This window comes from Pimephales promelas, chromosome 9 (genome assembly GCF_988280905.1).
Source record: "Pimephales promelas chromosome 9, fPimPro1.hap1.1, whole genome shotgun sequence".
NCBI lineage: Eukaryota > Metazoa > Chordata > Actinopteri > Cypriniformes > Leuciscidae > Pimephales > Pimephales promelas.
In genome coordinates this window covers 20,448,033-20,468,513 of record NC_142777.1, presented here as the reverse complement: position 1 = coordinate 20,468,513, position 20,481 = coordinate 20,448,033, and the positions used below count along the sequence as shown (strand labels likewise).

Sequence of the window (20,481 nt, the reverse complement as noted above, 5' to 3'; positions counted from 1 at the left end):
AAATGTGTCTGATCAGCAAACAACGAATGTGGGAAAATGCTCTCCGACACACTTGGCAATTCTCGACAGAGAATCTCGCAATCTCACAAAAACACAACAGGCATTGTATGTGTGAGGGAACATACCACAACACACGGCAGAAACCAGGACATCCTATCCCTCCATCCACACACACACCTCTTCTCAACATATTACACAGCCATAATTAGAGTGCAAAAGAGACCTCATATTACTTAAAAGGTAATTTTCCCTTACCTTATTTTTGCGGTCTCCCTTGGCCTCCATAATAAACGCATATTAACTCTTCTAATTTACTGCTAAATTAACAAGACTGACCTCAATTAGGACACTAATTGTAAGCTGAGACTATCCTGTACGGCATTTGTAATTGGTTTGCAATTTGTAATTACGAAACCTACGGTAAAAGAAAAGAGAACAAAAATCTCACCCCTTTCCAACAGTAACACATTAACAGTAACAACTTAGCTTACTAACGCTACATAGGATACATAGGTTCTAATAGGAATATGCTAATGAAGCTAGTCAAATGAGGCAGATACCAACCCTAATCCTAATAAAACAAAACTACACAAGGTTAAAGAAAACAGGATCCAAGCTCAAGCTCCAAAATCATACTGTCTGAATAGACACTACATTAATGAGTAACAAACTTCATGAATGTTATAAGCTATGTACTTCAAAGTAGGAATGTTGTATGAATGCAATCAGGATTGCAATGTTGTCATTGTCACGTGACCTACGAGTCAGCAAATACTCTGTGGGGTATTTTGAGCCAAAACTTCACATATTGAAAACAGGGGCAAACACAGCAAAGTTTGCCATTTCATGTTTGCAAGTCTGTCAGCTGATGGTAAGAAAAAGTTATGCAAATGTAAATTAACAATTGCCTTTTAAATAAATATTAACATGTTACTAATAAACCAACACTGATTGTAAAAGTCCAACTGACATCAGTCATAAATGGACATACCTGAATACATCACTTTTTTTCCAGTAATATCTGGACTACATCAGAAAGGTGTTTAGTGTGTGTGTTTGTGTGTTTATGGAGCGGGGAATGGAATAGGGTAGGGCCACAAGGTAGGGCCAATGGCAATAAGAAGCCTGGTCAAAAAGCTTTGAAATGGAACTACAAAGCACAGGGAGCTTCCCATGGGCTCTGTGTATATATGTATGTGTGTTTCATTAGAGCCTTGGTCTATGTCTCTTGAGAGAGGGGCAAGTTCAAATACAGAGTTAATGAGCGAGGCAGCCATCAATACCATCCTAATCCATCAGAGAAGCACTATCCTCACACAAACACACAAATACACACACACTTCCTCCAGGGGCCTAACCCAACTAAATGATGCAACTGAAAGCTCATTGCCTGCACTCCAAAGGTTGTTCGTCACTTGCCCCATACTGTATGTTCAGAACACAAACATGCATTAAATCTATCATTTAGGCTATATGCGCACAGTAATAGCATGTACTGAGTGAAAATATATTTTGTCAGTCTAGTACCAAAATCAATAATCATTTGAGAACTCCATGAAAAATTTGCCTATTTGTTCTAAAAAAAAAAGTCAAAACAGTGCAAATGGTACTAAAAGTAGGCTTCATTGCCAAAACCAACACACATTCTTATTTATTTTGATATGGGGTCAAATGTAAACTGGACATCTTGACAGTTTTCATGAGATTCACCCCCAATTCATTTTTAAAGAAAAACAGAGACGGTATATGAGAAACAGAGCCACAAACACATCTGATAGGAGTTTTTCAGTGCCGAGCTCAATACAGCGCAGGAATGGGACGAGGAATGGCTGGTGATCTGCAAACCTGCTTATGAAGACACAAAGAGAGGAGCTTGTGGTATGCTGTTTTTGTATGCAGTCTGTGTATGTGTGTGTTGTGCCTAGAGGCTCATCCATTCACATTAGCGACAGGAAATGAGAGGCAGCTGAAATCACGAGCTAGATCAATGGCACACGGAGATAGACACACTCGGCCTATCTCTCTGTCTTCATTATGGCCGCCTCCCTCGTTCCCTCAATCTCTGTCTCTTCTTCTGGTGTCATTACGAGACATTCTGACGTATTTCAGGTCTGTCTCTAGCACTCAGGGGTCCGACGCTATCGCACGTCCCAGGTGAGATCATATCAGCACTTTCTCTTGATGCAGTTTCATACTGTTCATCTTTTATATCCAACTTTTTTACATCCTCCTTTCTTTCCTTTGAGATCAGAAAATCCTTGATGTCTGTAATGGAGATTGTTTATTTGTATGCCAGCACTGCATCATTCTCTTTGCAGATATGAAATAGTAACCTTTGTTTTCTCTTTCTTTCCAGTCTAAAGTAGAACACATCCTCATGTCCAGCTCAAAGACTCGCCACATGTGGCATCATTGATTACAGTGATCAGCGAATGCAACCACTTCAAATGGCATGATTATAAACAGTATTTGAGCTGAAATCAATCTAATACCTTCAAGAGCCTCTTTTATTGCAGGTCGTCAAGGGTCATCGTGTCTTTTTACTGACACCGCTTGATGTGCTGGAAGCCAATCAGTCAGTGATAGAGGTTACAGACTGAAAGTTTTACTTCAGAGAAGCCCCTTTGTTAGACAGGGACACACATGAAAAGAGAGGAAGTCCAGCTGCAGATGGACAGTTCGGGTCAGCCAGAGCAGTGGTGCACTAATATTAGCGCTGCTAACATTAGTACTTGATGAGGGGGTTCGTGTGCATGAGATCGGCTGACCACCGTGCCAGAAATGAAACACATCAATCAAAACTGACAAGAACAACGATGAGCAGAGGAGAAGATCCTTCACATGCACTCTCTCCTCTTTAGAGAGATATTGCGCTCTAATGTGTGGCAGCGCGAACACCCTCCCCTCCCGACCGCCGTATTGAAGTGAACTTGTGTCCCTTTACCCTTGGTGCGACTTCTCTTGACCTAAAACAGTCTGTTGCGAGTCACCAGCTTCCAGACTACAACTCCTGCTGCTCCCGAACCAGGAATACACCATACACGCCATATGCTTCCCAATCCCTATGTACCATATGTTGGTGCAGTGTCAAAGTCCAGCTTCCTCTTTCTCTCACTGTCTCTATGTCCCTCAAGACTGCCGTAAGATGACATGCTGAGGTCACCTCAGAGACACAATGACAATGTGGAATAAAGCTGCTCGTCTAACACACGCATGCCCGTGCACACACACACACACATATAACTAAACACAGCAGCACTCTTCATCTTGTTTGCAACTTTGATGCTAATTTGGTCATCCTTTACTCACCCTTATGCCATTCCAAACCTGTATGACTTCATTTCCTCAGTATCATCATAAAAGTGCACCATATGTGTATGTTTATGAATAGTTAATATCCTCATGCAAAGCTGTCATGCTTTTAGAAGACTTACATTACCATTCAAAAATTGGGGTCAGTATATTTTATGCATTAAATCAAAAGTAGCCTAATAGTAAGGACATTTATAATGTTACAAAAGATTTATATGAATAATATTATTCTATTACAATTTTCTTGAAAAAAAAGCAGTAAGCAGCACAACTGTTTTCAACATTGATAAGAACAAGAAATGGTTCTTGAGGTTCATGTGTTATGAAGGATCATGTGACTCTGAACACTGGTGTAATGATGCTGAAAACTTTGCATCACAGGAATAAATAGAAAAGTTACTTTAAATAGCAATATTATTTCACAATATTAGCAATTTTACTGTATTGTTGGAAATAAGAGAGTTCTTCAAAAACAATAAAACTATCTCACAGACCTCAAACTTTTAAACGGTAGAGATGTGTTAGGTTTATGAAAGTTTTATGATGCTTTCACACCTTTTTCCCAATCATGAAAAAGAGCAACCACATTATTCACAATGTCTCCATTTGTGATTTATGAAGACAAAGTTACAAGTCACACAGGCTTGAATAACATAAGGGTAGTAAATGATGACAGAATCTTCATTTAATTTGTATTAACTTGATGTCCATGTTGTTATTTTGCATTATCCATGAGTTTGCATTACTCATAAACATTTATTTTGCATGAAAATGTAATAAATTTGCCTCTGAAATGACTTTTCTTTTTTGCTGAATAAAAGCCTTGTGGGTTGTGAAAAACAATATTAACAATAAAAAAAAATCACAATCCAATAAAACATCCTGATGAATACAACAAAGTCCTGCCCTACATAATGTGCAAGTGAACATTCTGTTTCACTCCAAAATGCATCACATTATGGAAATTAATGCTGTTTTATGTTTTCTTTAAGACCTCTAAGCTACATCAGGAAGTTAAAACTGTCTTAGGCAATCGATGTGTTTTCTTTCGGTGGTAGTGCGGTGATGTTTAAGGATGCTGCATGACTTCTCAGACCGCCCCAACACTGCGGCATGCGGTCAGAGAAAGCGGCTCTGATTACTCAATAACGCTTCAGACAGCGGAGTGTTATGGATGGAGGTGCACGCATCGGCTGGCGTGAAGGTCAACGGCCCAGAGTGGCGATGAGCATTTGAGTCATTGGTGGGCAATGAAGGGAAGTGATGATGCTGCTAAAAATACAGAGAAAAGGAGCTACAGAGAGAGAGAGAGAGAGAGAGAGAGAGAGAGAGAGAGAGAGAGAGAGAGAGAGAGAGAGAGAGAGAGAGAGAGAGAGAGAGAGAGAGAGAGAGAGAGCGAGCAAGCAAATTTGTCTTCTGTCTATTTCCATGACACTCACCGCACGGCCTGTCTCCACTGATGTATGAGCTGCCTCAGTATCCGCACAACACAGAGGTGACACAGAACACATATGCACCACACACTATCTCCATACCCACGCACAACTTTCCCAGCTCAAGGACACTGGTGCGCACGGAAAATGCACGGTGATCTAGCAGCATGATATTTTCAGAAGTGGACAAGTTACTAGAGTCTTTTGGTTCTGGAACTAACTAAATAAAAACAAATAGAAGTATACTTTGTGATACTTTTTTTAATAAATTGAGCAATAAATATTTTGTGTGTTGTAATGCAAATTTAAATGTGGTGTCACTGATGTATTTTTGTTCTGAGAAGTTGAAGACAAATTTCCACTAAGGTGGACAATAAAGTCTAATAATAATAATAATAATACATTTGCAATTATAATAATTTAATAATTCATAATTAGTTTAATAAGTTTATATTAATAGTTTAAAGGGGTGGTTTACTGCTTTTTTTCTTTGCATGACTGTGTTTATGGGGTGCAATAAACATGCATTTGTGGTTTTTCTTTTTTAAAATGTCTTATTTTTCATAAATTTCACCTTTATTGTAAGCCGCTTTCTCCTCTGTCATTTGAACGACCGGTTTACATCCTGAGTCTATGAAACCACTTCCCCAGAAACAGGCAGTGGGCTGAGATTGGTTAGTTTGGGCCGGTGTGTTGTGATTGGCTAAACTGTAGTGCACGTTGTCTGGAAAATTCATGCCCATTACCTTTAAGGGCGAATTTGCATGTGGTGTTCATGTCAAATGCAAATAATGATGTCGATACTGCAGTATCAGTTTGAGCCAGACCCAGAAAGCGAAAAGAGTCCTCCCCGAACACGGCTCTTACAAAACGTTTCTGAATGGTAATTTGCAAAATGTTTGTACGCGTTTGTCATAAAATAGCATCACTAATATCCTGGTGGCTAAAGCCAGCGCTGGCATTTGATAAAACTAAAACATTACGTCTGAAATTATACATGCAAATAATTAAAATGATTAAGTCTTAACCTACTTACAGGTTGTGGCCCAACAACTGCTCCCTCTGGTTTTAAAGTTGGAACTGCTTCATGTTTTAGTAACAGTTTCTTGTTGAATCCGGCATTGAATTCGTGGAGATTCTGGAAGCTGTTTTTCGTAAAATGCGCAGCATAGAGAGCTAAATTACTATCGTCATTTTCAGGAACATAATCAAACATAAATTGTACCCATTGTTAACGAACAACGACATCCGTGGGAAGCCCGAACACAGAAAACCTGACAGCTGGGTGAACATAACACATTCGACCAGCTGCAGAAATATGACAATGCCCTTTTTTGCATATTCTGGAAGGAGGGTTAATGCAAATGTATGGGTTAGTGACGTCTAAAACCCAGATGTAGTCCCAATCAAGTCATTTTTGTAGGCATTAAACTTCCTGATTTTTAAAAGACGATATCTCTGCTTACATTGAACTTTTAGCGCTGCAACTTTGCAGATACTGCTCATGCACCAACAGCAACATTACACACTATTAAAAATGACAAAAGCGAAATTGCAATCAACCACCCCTTTAAATAAATTAAAGATAATATAATAAAAAATACTAAAACATATATATATGTTTAAGATATATATATATATATATATATATATATATATATATATATATATATATATATATATATATATATATATATATATATATATATATATATATAACTTTAATGCAAATGGTACAAATAATTCTTTGTTAAAAAATAATGTGGTAATTTTGATATGAAGAGTTTAGATGCAAAAGCCTCTAAATGCCATTTGAAATTTTCTTCTAGAATGGTCATTTTTTTCAAGCTTTTATATTTAAGTTTAGTAATTTCACTTAATTGGTAATTAATAGGTAATCTTCATTGCCATTTAAGCGAAATTACTGAACTTAAATATACAAGCTTGAAAAAAATGACCCATCTGAACTCTAAATATACCACATCCGAACTCTTCATATATACATTTATGTATGTTTGTATGTATGCAGGGCTTGACATTAACCCAAATGTGGGTGAATTTCAGCAGTGGTGTGTAACACAATTACTCCTACTATTTTTTTATTGCAGTCTTTTAAAAAGGCATCTGAAATAATTAAGTGAAATAATAAAGTGCAATGGGGCGTTTTCTAAAATCTAGATTTTTTCAATATATCGATACTGAAATATCTGAAACGCTTCCAATACTAATTTTCTGCAAATACACGATTCCATATCTCTGACAACGAGTTGACAAACCAGCCTTCCCTCATTCACTCGTTTCATGTGCTCCGGATGACTATTGTTGCCGTTACTGGGCTTGAATTTCGGTTTAGGATTGCGCATCATTTTCCTCAATAGCCTTTGGGTGTGAGCACATAACACAGCTTCTCAGTACTAATTAGAGTTCTTTTTGCGCTTAAACAGTCAAATAAAAAACAAAATAGCGTCAAACTGCCTGTCTTGGTGAGTATTGTGGCCAGTGAAAATGCTGAGCAGGAAAACCACTGGCCACAGTGGCTGGTGAGCAAAAAAGTCAATGTCAAGCCCTGCATGTATGTGCTAACCCTAATCTCAACATAACCCTTAGTGAATCAGTGGACAAGGACTGGTTGCTGTTCAAGGAATCAAACCCTATAACGGTTGACCCTCACCCTTAAATCTGATTGTTAAGAAGTTCCAGGACCAAGAAGAATTTGATCGAAGAAAATGGTCTACCCAAGTATGCTTGACTTGCTGCCTACGGCATGCATTTTAGCTGCTTTAGAGCGCCATATAAGTGAGTCGTCATCTTCCTGTTGCTGGCCTGATGTCGTGTTTTTCCCTCACCGGGCTCCGAGCCATTCCGACTGCAGCCTGTGGAATCAACATGAAGCCCGATGGAGTCTAAACCTTGTTATCTCTGTTACACATTCCATCTGCCCCTGTCCACTCTCCCTCTATCTCCCTCTCCTCTCTTTGATCACACTGGGCCAGTGAATCAAGCAGTCTTTAGCGCAGACAAGACCGCGAGGGAGCTGCTGAGCGTTTGTCTTCTCCACAACACATGATGACAGACCTGTTTCTCTTTTGCATCAGGTCCGCTCACCTGTCTCCTAGCAACCCCATCCCTGCTGTAACAGCCTCACAAAACACTGCTGAGAGTGATGTCATGAACGCATGTAACATGTCTCCTCTCTAGTTTGTTTTGACACTTTTATTCTCTTCTCGTCATGTTTTTGTCTCATCTCTATATCTCACATTGCCTTCTCTCTTTACTGCTTGTCTTCTCATTTTGTGTTAATTTGTCTAATTTATTTCCTTTCTTATCATTTCGACTCATCTCTGTTTTTCTTGACGCTTCTCGTTTGTCTAATCCCATCATCTCCATTTAATTATATTCTTCTCATCTTTGTTTCATTTCTTTCTGCTCTCAATATTTCACTTTTCTTCTTATGCCTGTTTCTCTCATCTTGTTTCTCATGTCATCTTTATGTTTCTCCTCTCGATTTGGCCTCATCTTTTGTTATTTTGTACAATGTCGTTCCCCTTGTCATGAATTCTCGTCAGGTCTCATTTCTTCTCAACACTCTCGTATCTTGTTTTGAGACTTTTATTTAATTCTCATCCTGTTCCTTTTGGGTAATTTCTATTTTTCTTGTCTTATCTAATTTTGATGCTCTCATTAATTTGTCTCTTTGGTTTCTCATGTTATACTGTATATTTTCATCTTTTCACTTTAATTTGGTTTTCTATATCTTTTTCTACTGTCTCAATGCTTCTCATCTCATCTCTATTTCTTGTCTTATCTTGACGTATCACTTCTTGTTTGGTCTCAGCTTGCGTCATTTTGTCTAATCCCCTTTTCTGTATCTCAACTCATTTCATCAGGTCTTCATCTTATCAGGTTATAATGACTCTTCTCTTTTGTCTCATCTCATCTTGATGCTACTCTTTGTCTCTCTTTTTTTTTTTTGTTTTACTCAGAGATAACTACTCTGCACATCTGTGTGTGTATGAATGTAAGCCAGGGGGAGCTGATATGTGTTAGTACAAGCATCTGTGAGCTCTCCTCTCCTGGTGCCGAATTTAGGCTTTCAGGGGCTACGGTGCCGTTCTGGGACAGTTATCCATCCCCAAAGAGAAAGCAGCAAAAAGGAGTATTTCAGGCCTCCAGTAAAAAATGCGGAAATAAAAATAACTTTTTTCTCTCCCCTGCACGCTCCTTCCATTCCCAGGGAGATTGGGCATCTCTCAGCGGATGAGCAGCCACGTCTGTGTTGGGGAAAATGCCGCAGTGGCACATTTATCTGTTTGTGGGGATGTACTGATATACAAACACACACACACAAATATGAACAAGTCCATAAACACAGCTTAAGCAGGGCCAATTTCTGACAGTTAAGACCTCCATCAACTGAATAAAGCTGACAGTGCAGATAGAATTACCTTTAGAAAAGTAAATACATTTATTGAATGAATCATCCCACTGGAATGAATCCTGTTCAGACCAAAATAAAAGTCTGACCTCAGATTTCAAACAATATACAGCTGTCATAGAAGTCACTACTATCTGATGTGTTTGGACACCAACAATAACAAATACATATATTTAGTTGAATGTCTTAATTTCTTGAATTTTTCTAGCGGCATCTGCACAGTGAGACAATCCGCAATAAGACTATTTGGTGACCATATGGTTAATCCGCCTATGCATCTGCAAAAAATGAAACCAGATGCTTTAGTCATTCTTAACTTCCCTTTTCACTTTGAGATATTTTTTAAAATTACTTTTAATTAATTTAATTCATCCACATATGTAGATCATCACATTAACTAACAAAGTTCTACTAACATCTGTTTTAAGATTTAAAACTTAAAATACACTTCTTAAAATAGATATCTTTAAAATAAATTCCACTTGTCCCTCATAGGAATAAATTCGATTTTAAAACATATTAAAATAGAAAACAGTTCATTTCAATTGCAATAAAATTGTCCAAGCATTTTTTGAGGCCTCTATGCGGAAACATCCGTCCCCTGGCTTTCTGTGTAGTGTTATTTGGAGCGGGATAATCGAGCCGAGTTTCAGACAGCACAAAAGACTGCGGAGCACTGAAGGACATGGGAAAGGCAGACGGGTAGTTGAATGCACGTACAGCGACGCAGGCAGGAAGAACAAGGGCGTTTGTGCTGACTCCTGCACTTGCTGACTGCCCCATCTGTTGAGTGGCGTCTCCAGAGAGAAGAGGGGCAATGCGGGTCCGTGTGACACATCTGCCCCTTGCTTGGGGCTTTTAAATAGAGACACAGAGGGGACTGAGGCATCCTGCCAGAGCAAAACTCCACAGCCCAGGTGTGCTTCTAATAAAGGCCACAGAAAGCCAGCCTCTTCCTCTGTGTCCGCTTTTGTCTGTCTTTGTGCCTTTATCCTTGTCTCACTTTCTCTCTGATATTCATTAAGAGTGCACATTTTCTCTTGAGTTCTCATGCTGTTCACACCCTCACTATTAAAGTCATCCAGTGTGAAGAGCGAAGACTCATTTCTACTCTCAACTGGGGGTCCTTACGGTGCTCCGTGAGGTGTGAGGGGAAGGCCAACGCTTCTCAATTATCCAATAACTTACACTCACAAAAGACAAAGCAGAGACGCCTTATTGAAAATAATGTGCAGTGCAAGGTTAAAGACGCATGGCGATGCTTTGCATATCAAGAGTCCTCCACAATAAGAGGTTGACTTTGCCTTTAGGTTGACTTGGATAACCATTGAGTAAATGAATACGTGAAGTGAATAATTTATTTACAAGTATACTGTATTATGTAGTTTACTTAATAAGCCAAAAAATAAAACAATGCAAAAATAAATCAGCCTATAAGATTTCCCCACTAAAGAGGTGAAAATGTTAGAGAGGGACAATTTTGGAAAGAGATAAAGTCAGAACTGATGACCTGCGTGGCAGATGCACACATTTGAATTGTAACATGCAGATTTACCCGGCGGGACATAAGGTGGCATACATTTGCTGCACGTCTTATAAAATGTCAAAAACATCTTGGAGAATGTTTTCTGTGCACACCTCTGAGCACAAGTACTGAATTCATCTCTATTTCACATATTTTCGTGCTTGAATAAAAAAAAACAAAAAACATTACAAATTGTCAAAATGTGTATTTTCAACATGACATCATGAATTTTGCGTAAACATACACATCACTTTCAAGTCAAGTGGTGTGCTATCTATACGCATTTTGAGCTATCCTCGTGTATGTCCGAGTGATTCCGCGTGTATGTACACACGTTAAATGTCCGAGCGAAACAAAGCAAAATGTAGATCTACATCTGGGGAGTGATATTTTTTTTCCTAGGATGGTAGGGGAAGACACATAAATGGTATTAAGTGACAGGTAGGTTTAGGGACGGGGTTGGGGTAGGTCATATATTTATATAGTAATAACGTTAAGTCAACGGCATTCATAAACACGCTGAAAAGCGATTCTGCATGTTGATAGCACGCCAAAAATGGAAATACGAATTGGCATGTCATACACGCAATTTCATGAGATCAGTCTGCTATTTTGGCAAATATTCACATAAACAAAAAAATATCTGATGTGTGTCAGTGTAATGTATCCATGCATGCGGCCTTAAAGTGAAATCATTTCTTGACTGACTTTACTACTTTAATAGTTTTAATAAGGATTAATCTATATTTAATTTATACAAATTTAGATATATGCTTGAAAGAATTAAGAATGTTGTATGTAAGTTGTTTTAAATAATGGATAGGCCGATTATTAATTGAAAATACCATGTGCCTGTTCCTTTATCATAAGTGGGTTGATTTTAATGGCATTTAGAAAAATGACTGTGACTAGAGCTAAATCAAAATTTTCAGTCAAAATTAACACTGCATAGCAGTTATCAATTCGATGCATTATTTGGGTGCATATAAACGTCTTGTTTTAAATTTATCTCAAAATTACTTTAAATCTTTTCACTCTGTGGCAGAAATGGTCTTCCGTAGAAGACAGAGTCCTTTTAAGATACACACTGAATTAAGCCAGCTGGCTTAAGCCACCTTAGATGCATAAAGCACAAGGCGATCGTTGTTTTTAATAATTCAGATCTTAACAATGTAACAGGTGAGATCTAGTCACAGCCCATCAGCTAACATTTCTACATTTCTCCTCAGGCACATTCCATAATGAGCAGCATCTGGATAAAATATGCACACACATATACAGTATACACACACACACACAAATCTAATGATGAATAGCCTACTTAATCTCTTTGTGGAATTAAATGTTCTGCTTATTGCTATTGCTGAGCAACTGTTTGTACAGTTATAAGTGTTCATTACAAATTAGTCTCTGAGATAATTTTAAAATGTGATGATGCAATAATGTAATAGTCGCTTACATTATAGTGTCTGATTTAAAAATATCTGATCTAAATCACAGTCAATACAAAAACCTTGAAAAGCTACAGCCAAAAAGAGAGAGAATGAGATATTTTACCGATGAAGTACGACAGCAGAATGGCCAGGAGAGTGGCAGCAGCGATCGCTGACAGGGCCGCACATTTCCAGCTGCAGTACTTGGACGGTTTCTTCAGCTTGAAGGCGCTTCTGGAGAAGGTGTTTCTGGGTAGGAGCCGCGGTGGGGGCGAATATACTGTGCCGGAGTTCAAAGGATAACCCGGGGATGAGCTGCTAAAGAGAGGTGTGGTCCCTGAAGACGTCTTAAACAGGAAATGCCTGCAGAAAGGAGAAAGATGAATAGCGCTTTTAGTATTTCAAGCACACATGGAAGGTCACATCCATCCCTGGTATTAATACCTTCTCAGTACCTTCCATTTCTAAGCTTTAAGGTATATATCAAGCAGCAACGTTCTAATCTGAAAAATGCAGCCTACCTGGAAGTGCGAAAAACTGCAATACATCTTAAATCCGCTAGAGGGAGGTCCCAAAAGGGAGCAAATGTCCATAGACCCCATGTTAAAATGTCCGTTTTCACAGGATAAATTCATGCGTTTACCGGTTGGTCCCATGGACTTTTATTGTATTTTTCGATAGGTTCCGAGTGCCTGACAACTGTGAGGGGGGTGAATTTTTTTCTAACTCGTTTGTTTAGATCGTATTTAGATATAAAATGTATGACAAATAAGGGCGGTTAACTTTGATTGACAGCTGATAACGGGCTGCGCCGAGTGGAATTTGATGTCTCGGCCATGATCTGACACAACACATCATACCACCTCTGTATCCTTTCTGAACATTTGTATTTTGTATTTCCCAAGATTTTCCAATATGGCGCCCCCCCATACCCCCCCATAAAAAGCCTCAAAACTGTTCTTCAGAAAGTCTAAGGGTAACGTCACAGACGCTTTGTCCATATTTCTTAAAGTCCATGGTATATATGAGTGTGTGCGTGTGTTGTGTTGACCGCTGAGTGTTGCAGGCACTTGTTGGGGGTGAAGGACAATGTAAGCAGCGCCTCAGTGTGGTGCAGTGGACATATGGCACACAAACACATGGCACCGCAGGCCTGTCCCGGCCCACCGAGGGACACTTATACAACAAAGTCACTCAATAATTCAAGAGCCTCCGCTTATTTCAGGTACAACAACAAACACATACTGTACAGAGACACAATTCACTGAGACCGTACGCGACGGCTCGGCTCTGTGGTAGAGGGTCATTTCCGTCGAGTTGATGAATAGAAAAATATAGACAGGAGGATATTGCTATGTACTTCACAGAGAGATTCATCATTATAAACTTATAAAAGGACTCTTGGTGCAGACAAACAGGATGTAATTTGTTGATATCCAGTCTCGACACCTAGACTATCCTCAGAGTCATGTAACAACAGCCTGGCAGGAACCCACAGAATGCTTTTCGATACAGTGTGCAATTTGAAAGATCTAACAAATGCATCACAAATCACTTTTACCCCCGGCTAGCTTTAAAGGGGTCATACAATGCGTTTTCATGTTTTCTCTTTTCTTTAGCGTGTCATGTAGCTGTTTGTGCATGTATAAGAGATGACATAAGGCATACGCCACTAGGTGGAAATATACGCACAATGTCGGCCAAATGCATACGGAAAGAAAGTATCGAAAGCATACGTATCGAAGTGGTGTTGTCACCGACATGTTGTGGAGATACTGTGTTTCTATGCTAGAATTCTATTCTGGCTTGCGATTATGGTAAGGGCTGTGACATTTCCGACACACGCTTGAGGTGTTTGGCCAATCACAATGCACTGGGTCAGCTGGCCAATTGGAGCACACTGCACTTTTCGGAAGGAGGAACTTTGTAGAAATCTATGCGTTTTAGAAAGACCAGGCATAGAGGACCCAAAATAATGTACAGTGTGTGGAAAATAATGCATTTCCTTAAACATAAAAGCATTCTATTACAGAACAGGTAGAAAAGACACTTCGTCTTTAAGAAATTACGTCACACGGAAAGAAGCTGTCAGAACGTTCTCTCTGGTGTCACACTGGTGTTCTCCAGTCTCTTTTCAGTGCTGTGATTCAGATATTTCTTAACATAGCCTTAATTCTTCAATATATTATTGATGAAACTTGTACAATTTAGCGTTGTACTATAAATAATTTAGCAGTTAATTACTGCTCTGAGCCCCATGCTGGTGTTTCCTACCCTACAAATGGGAACTTTTAAGCCTGGTCATGCCAGCAGCATGGATGCGGTGTTAAAAAAAGATGTAGTGTAAAATGGATTTGCTGCAGTCACATTGCAGTTGTGATTAGCATTGGGTCATGGGGTTCATCGTGTTTTATCAGGTCACGTTCTCTATTAGCGAACCGAGAGGCTGGGAGCTTTAGTTCAGTCAGGTAACTACCTAAAAGGTTTGTCTTTGGACCAGCCCACACACACTACCCCCAGACACATCCATCCCTCATACCATAACCTACGAGGGTAACGGCCACAGGCTGCTCACTCCTGTGATCTTTAATAGCCTCTTTCCACAAGATGCCTTCCAATATATCTGGACACGTTCCAGCGGTGGATTCCATTTCCAGAGCTGATTTTTGTTCCGCCGTGCTCCAGCCCTTTCATTACCTCCATCTCTTATCGGCCAATCCTCATACATCCCTCTATCATCTCACACTCACCCATGAATGGACAGATTGAACCCCCCTGGAATTAGGCCTGATGGGGCTACTGGGGTCAGCGGACAACTAATCTATCACCAAGAGATTTTTAATCTTTAACCTACAGTGTACCTACATCTGCTTTCTTACATGCTGTACATATACACGAGAACATGACCAGATTCTACTAAACTGTCAGTTTAGCAATCAATTCTGCATTGTAAAAAAAAATCCAACTTACATTTTGTTTGACAAATTCTGTTTTTACAGTTAATTCAACTATTTAACATAAAAACGTTTGGACAACTAATGACCCTAACTTAAGAAAACTAAAACAATTCCTGCAGCTGGTTGCCTAAACCTTTTTTTTACAGTGTGGTCATTTTATATTTTGAATTATTATTATTTTTTTTAAAAATACGATTATTTAATACTATACTATACTATTTATTATCACTATACAAAAATAGACACAATATGGCCAGTTGTCAATTTAAGGTCATGGAGAAGAAAAAACAAAAAAACAAAACTGGCAGTATTGTGTCTAAAACACAAGTTCTAAATAAAGAAATAGTAAGAGCAGTATCCTAGTATGTCCAATTTAGTAAGCTTGCTTTGTTCCTGAATAAATCAATGTTTACAAACAAATTGATTGAATGCATAATACAGTAATTTAAATAACAGTCACTTTTTTAGTTCCTAAACGAATCAGTGTTTTTGAATGAACCATTTGAGTGAGTGATTCAATGGCTCACTCATAAAGACAGACACTTGCTACTATGGTGAAACAATGAAAAAACCTTACCATTATTGCACAGAAGTACAATCTGTCAGAAATGCATTAACACAGATACAATAGAGTGAAATAGCACAACAGAGTGCTGGTTGACTGTATATCAGCACTCATAGTGAGGACACCCTTTTAGTTCTAACAATTTGTCTTATTTTAATATCTTATGCATGTTTCCTAAAAATAAAAACTCTCCAAGTCATGACGCCATACCCACCACGTCTGTATTCGCTCATCTCTCCACAATAGGTGAAATAAACCTCAGAAGAAACACAAAAGAAAAAGATAGAGGTCTGTCCTTCACACAAGCCACTAAGGGAGAGATAGAGAGAGCGAGAGCAGGTTGATAAACATAATGAATGGTAATAAATGATAATAATGCAGCCGTATAATGAATATAGGCCACACGGAGTATTCCACACGGTGGCTTTACATAACAAAGCTGTTTTTTCCCCAGCTGAGGGTGACATCTACACTGCCTTAGGCCTCACTGACTCACAAACATGCATGCATAACACATACATACAGAAGTGCACAAACTCTCTAGCAAAACTTGTGTGCATGAACCGGGAAGCTCAGTCAACTGTGGAAAAAAGCAGAATCTCACATTTCTTTGTATTCACACTAGCTCTCTGAAACATTTTTTCCGCCCTTCTCGCTTCTCCGATTGATGGTGTGATGCCACAGGTGGCACCTCCACCTCCAGCTCCATGCCTTTATCTGAAGCTGCGTCATCTCGCTTCCGTTCTTCCTGTCAGGTGCGACCGTGCACAAACTGTAAAGGGAAGCTAGCAGGTTACAGGTAGGCAGTAATCAGGCCTGCAATGAGCAGCAGAGTGACAAGAAGTCAGCAGAAGTGCACGTCTAAAAATATAGCCCTGCTAACTTCCTGCAGGCCGCCTCTGTGTCATTCCTCCGCCGTCTGAAGTTGGGCCACTCACAAGGTCAAGTCAGTCACTTAAATGCCAAATCATTTTTACCCACGCAGAAGGTTGCAGCCACTAATTTGCCAGCTGACAGGGGTGACGGAGTGAAATTAATTAAGGTCATTTTGGAAGCGCGTGCACTCAAGTTGAAGTGTAACTCATAGCTATTGGCTGAATCTCTATTGAAAGCTCATTTCATCTCGGACAGTGAGGGGAAGCCGAATGCGGATGGAGTGGCTTAATTGTGAAATGAAATTAAAATGCTTGATTTACATAGTGTGCTTAATTGACAGTGATTTATGTCGAGCAATGTTTGGGAGGGAAGCTGGGGGAAGATTTGAAGCCAACTGAGATGATGGGAGACGTCAGAGAGAGAGAGAGAGAGATGGAGCCAGACCAGGGGGTGGACAGAAATAAAGAGAGGCCAGATTGAACCCAAAAAAAGGAGTGCTGACAGGGTGGGGTTATGCAGAGGACAGTCTGGAGACAATGGCAGTTTTACACTTTTCAAAGTCCACAGGGACTGAGAAACTAGGGACATAATGATCTGAAGGAGGAACATGACTTGTTTACTGGGAGACAGCAAGTGAGAGGAGAAGAGAAAGAACATCGAGAGAAGGAGAGAGGCCAGATGAAGAGATGAACTGAGACAAGAGGGAATAAAATTGAGAAAGGAGAAGAATCTCGAAAAGAGGAAGTGAGATGACAAGAGGAGGAGAGCTGAAAGTAGGCAAGATGAAACGAGAAGTAGGAAAGGATACTAATGATAAGATAACACAAGAGAAGATGAAATGAAGAAAGGAGATGAGATGAGGACATTGAAGCTCGGACAATATAAAACACAATCAAAACAAATCAACTAGAGCAGATAAGAGGAGGAGAGGGCACAACATGAGACAAGGAGACCTGATGATATGACGTAAGGAGATGCAATAAAGATGAGGGGAGTCAAGATGAGAAGAGGAGGTGAGATAAGAAGAGAAAAGCTGAGAGAAGACAAGCTAAGGCCATCATAGATAAGACTAGAAAAGGAGAGGGGTCAAGACAAGGTGAGAAGATGAGACAAGAAGACAAACTGAAGAAAGAAGAGGAGACAAGATATGGTCACATAGGATATAGGACAAGAGAAGGGGAAATTGACCAAAAGAACGAGGAGAACAGATGAGGAAAGAAGAGGAGATGCAAATTAGTCCAGAGGAGACTGTACAGTAGCTGAAAGGAGATGAGGAGAGACAAGATGAGGAGAGGAGACAAGATGGAAAAATGAAGTGAGGAGACAGATGATGAAATAAAATAAATGAGAGACAAGAAAAAAAAAAAGAACAGGTGAGGTGAGACAAGGAGACCTGATGAGAGATGAGATGAGGAGAGATACTGTAGGCAAAGGATAGGTGAGGAGATAAAAAGAGACAAGATAAGATGAGGACAGACCAACAGACTTTATTGGATGGAACGAGGTCAGAGAAAATAAGACAAAGAGAAAACATGATAAAAGAGGAGATGCAACAAAAGAAGAAGCAAATGAAGGGTAAGGTAAGGTGAGGTAAGGTAAGGTAAGGTAAAAGATGTCAACGTGAGACAAAGAAAGGATATACGCAGAGGTATTTTCTGCAAGTTCTCTGCAGATACTGATGAAGCCATTGTTGAGGTTATGATGTGTGTTGTGCAAGAGGTGATTAATGACCATGTTTCAGTCAGACAGGTGTGTGTTCTCACTTTATATATACATATACACACACGTGTGTGTGTGTGTGTGTGTTGTTGAGCCCTATTAAATATCCATTGCTGAAAATGGCCCCTGCCACTCATTAGTTGTGACAGCCCCAGAAGACCCCTCATCACCAAGCATGTAGTTAGTGTCAAACACCACTGTTTATTTATTCATTTTTAACGTTCCATTTTCAGATCTAACCCTCATTTAACTGTCTGATCTCACACTCGCTGCCCACACACCTCTGATTGACACCCTCATTATATACATCACATCAATTCCACTTTAAATAACCAACATCAGCGCCTATCAAGACATGTAAGTGACTGGTCATGAAATACCTCTCTATGCATACGGTAATATGAGTAAAATACTTTTTTAACCACGTTTTCTTTTTCAGAACACCCCCATACCAAAACACCCTGCTCTCACTGAGACAAGTTTCTCCCTGACACAAACTACACTTTTCAAAACTTTTCTTCACTCCCCATTCTCCTCCAATCCAACTATAGGTGAGGGGTATTCTAAACACCAAAACAAAGGTCTCCAAAAACGCGTCTAATTATGTTTGCTGGGATTGCTGTGCCATATCCAGAATTTGATCTGTGCGCGTCACGAGTAGAAAGAGGGCCCATAAATCTTCAGCAAGCTGCGAGCACCTGTGTTCTGATTGGCTACCGTTAGGATAACAAATTGGCCTCGGAGCGCAGCTGAGAATTTAAATCTGCCCCACACAGATACCTTGGCAACCACTGATGAAGTCTGAGAGAGAAAGAGGGGGGTGAAAGAAAAAAGGTAGAGAGAAGCAGAGCTTTGCAATGTTCACTTCTCAGCCTGAGCTCAGGAATTCTAACAATTTTCTTTCAGGACAATTTTCCTGTTTTTTTCCAGTTTTTTTCTTCCTGCATTCGTTAGCTAAAATTGTGTAACAATTCTCTTTCCCTCTTAATCACATGGATTTCAATAGCAATCCATTTTAATAGCAATGAATAGCAATGCATTTTGTGTGATTGGGAAAGAAATTTTCAAAAAAATTTTGAAAAATTGTGACCACAAATTTATTGCCGGTGAGATTTGGAATTGTAAAGATTCTGCGTCCACATTTTATAGCCTTGTCTCAAATGGAAGACTTCAATTTTTTATTACACTGCATTTATTGTTTATTTGCAATTATACAGATGTGTTATAGTTTTACAAAAGAAAATGTCTCTTTAAATATAGGCTACCTTATGTGTGTTTATATGTCACATTTACGTTTTTTTTTTTTTTTTTTTAAATTCTGGTTCCTGTTTCCTTTGTTCTCATTTCCCTCCACTAGTTAGTTCCTATGGTTACTGATTTGAATTACACACCTGTTTCAGGTTCTGTTTTTTCCCACGTGTATTTAAACATCCGGATCATTCAGTTCTTTGTTTGGTGTCATCAACAAGTTAAACATGGTTATTTTGTTAAGCTTTGTCCTGTGAGTACTTTTGTTGGATTTTTTTTTTATTATACTGTTTTTTGTTCTTATTATGCACTTTAATAAAGCTACGAGCTTTAGGATATTTAGCCACTCACCACAGCAGTCAGATGTATGTGAATAGGACACGTTTTAAGTCGATGTGGGATTTTCCTGTTAAATACTGAATAAACTTCACAATCAAAACTTCAAATCAAATACAGCTCCAGAGAACATATACCACAATGTCTTAACCAGGTACCTTTACAGCATCACATCTGGTATACATGTGAAATTATCTGATATACAAAAAACTATGAATGTATTAAGCGGTTTCTGTAAGGGAATAAAAAATGAATGAGACTGCAAGTGCTATACAGTAATTACAAATTCACAAAAATTTTCTAAGGTCAAACATTACATGGCCCATAGCTAATGGAGGTGAAATGATGCAGAATGGATGCTACAACATCAAATGGAGAAATAACCGCAATGACATCTGGTTCAGAGAGTTCATGGACCTGTAAATGTGTGCTCAGCACATCACACAACTCAAATTGAATTTCTGATATCTGCACAAACAAACAAATCAAATTCTCTCATGACTCACGGACCCGAGCTGCAACTTCAAGAAGTTGACACAGGACACTGAGACAAACACACTCAAAACCAAATACCAGCCAGGCCGTAACGACAACCCACACCTCCAAAAACATCCCCTATCCTGTCCATGTAAAAGCACTGCT

General features: G+C 39.2%; 1 protein-coding gene across 6 annotated transcripts in view; it reads right to left on the bottom strand.

Annotated features, from left to right (window-relative positions):
• tenm2a (teneurin transmembrane protein 2a) overlaps positions 1-20,481 on the bottom strand; it is a 330,820-nt gene that overhangs the window by 60,389 nt on the left and 249,950 nt on the right. For all 6 annotated transcript variants that reach the window (XM_089134829.1, XM_089134831.1, XM_089134830.1 and 3 more), the window contains one exon: positions 12,263-12,501. In XM_089134829.1, the coding sequence (XP_088990955.1) occupies positions 12,263-12,501 (239 nt within the window). The remainder of the gene's footprint in view (positions 1-12,262; positions 12,502-20,481) is intronic.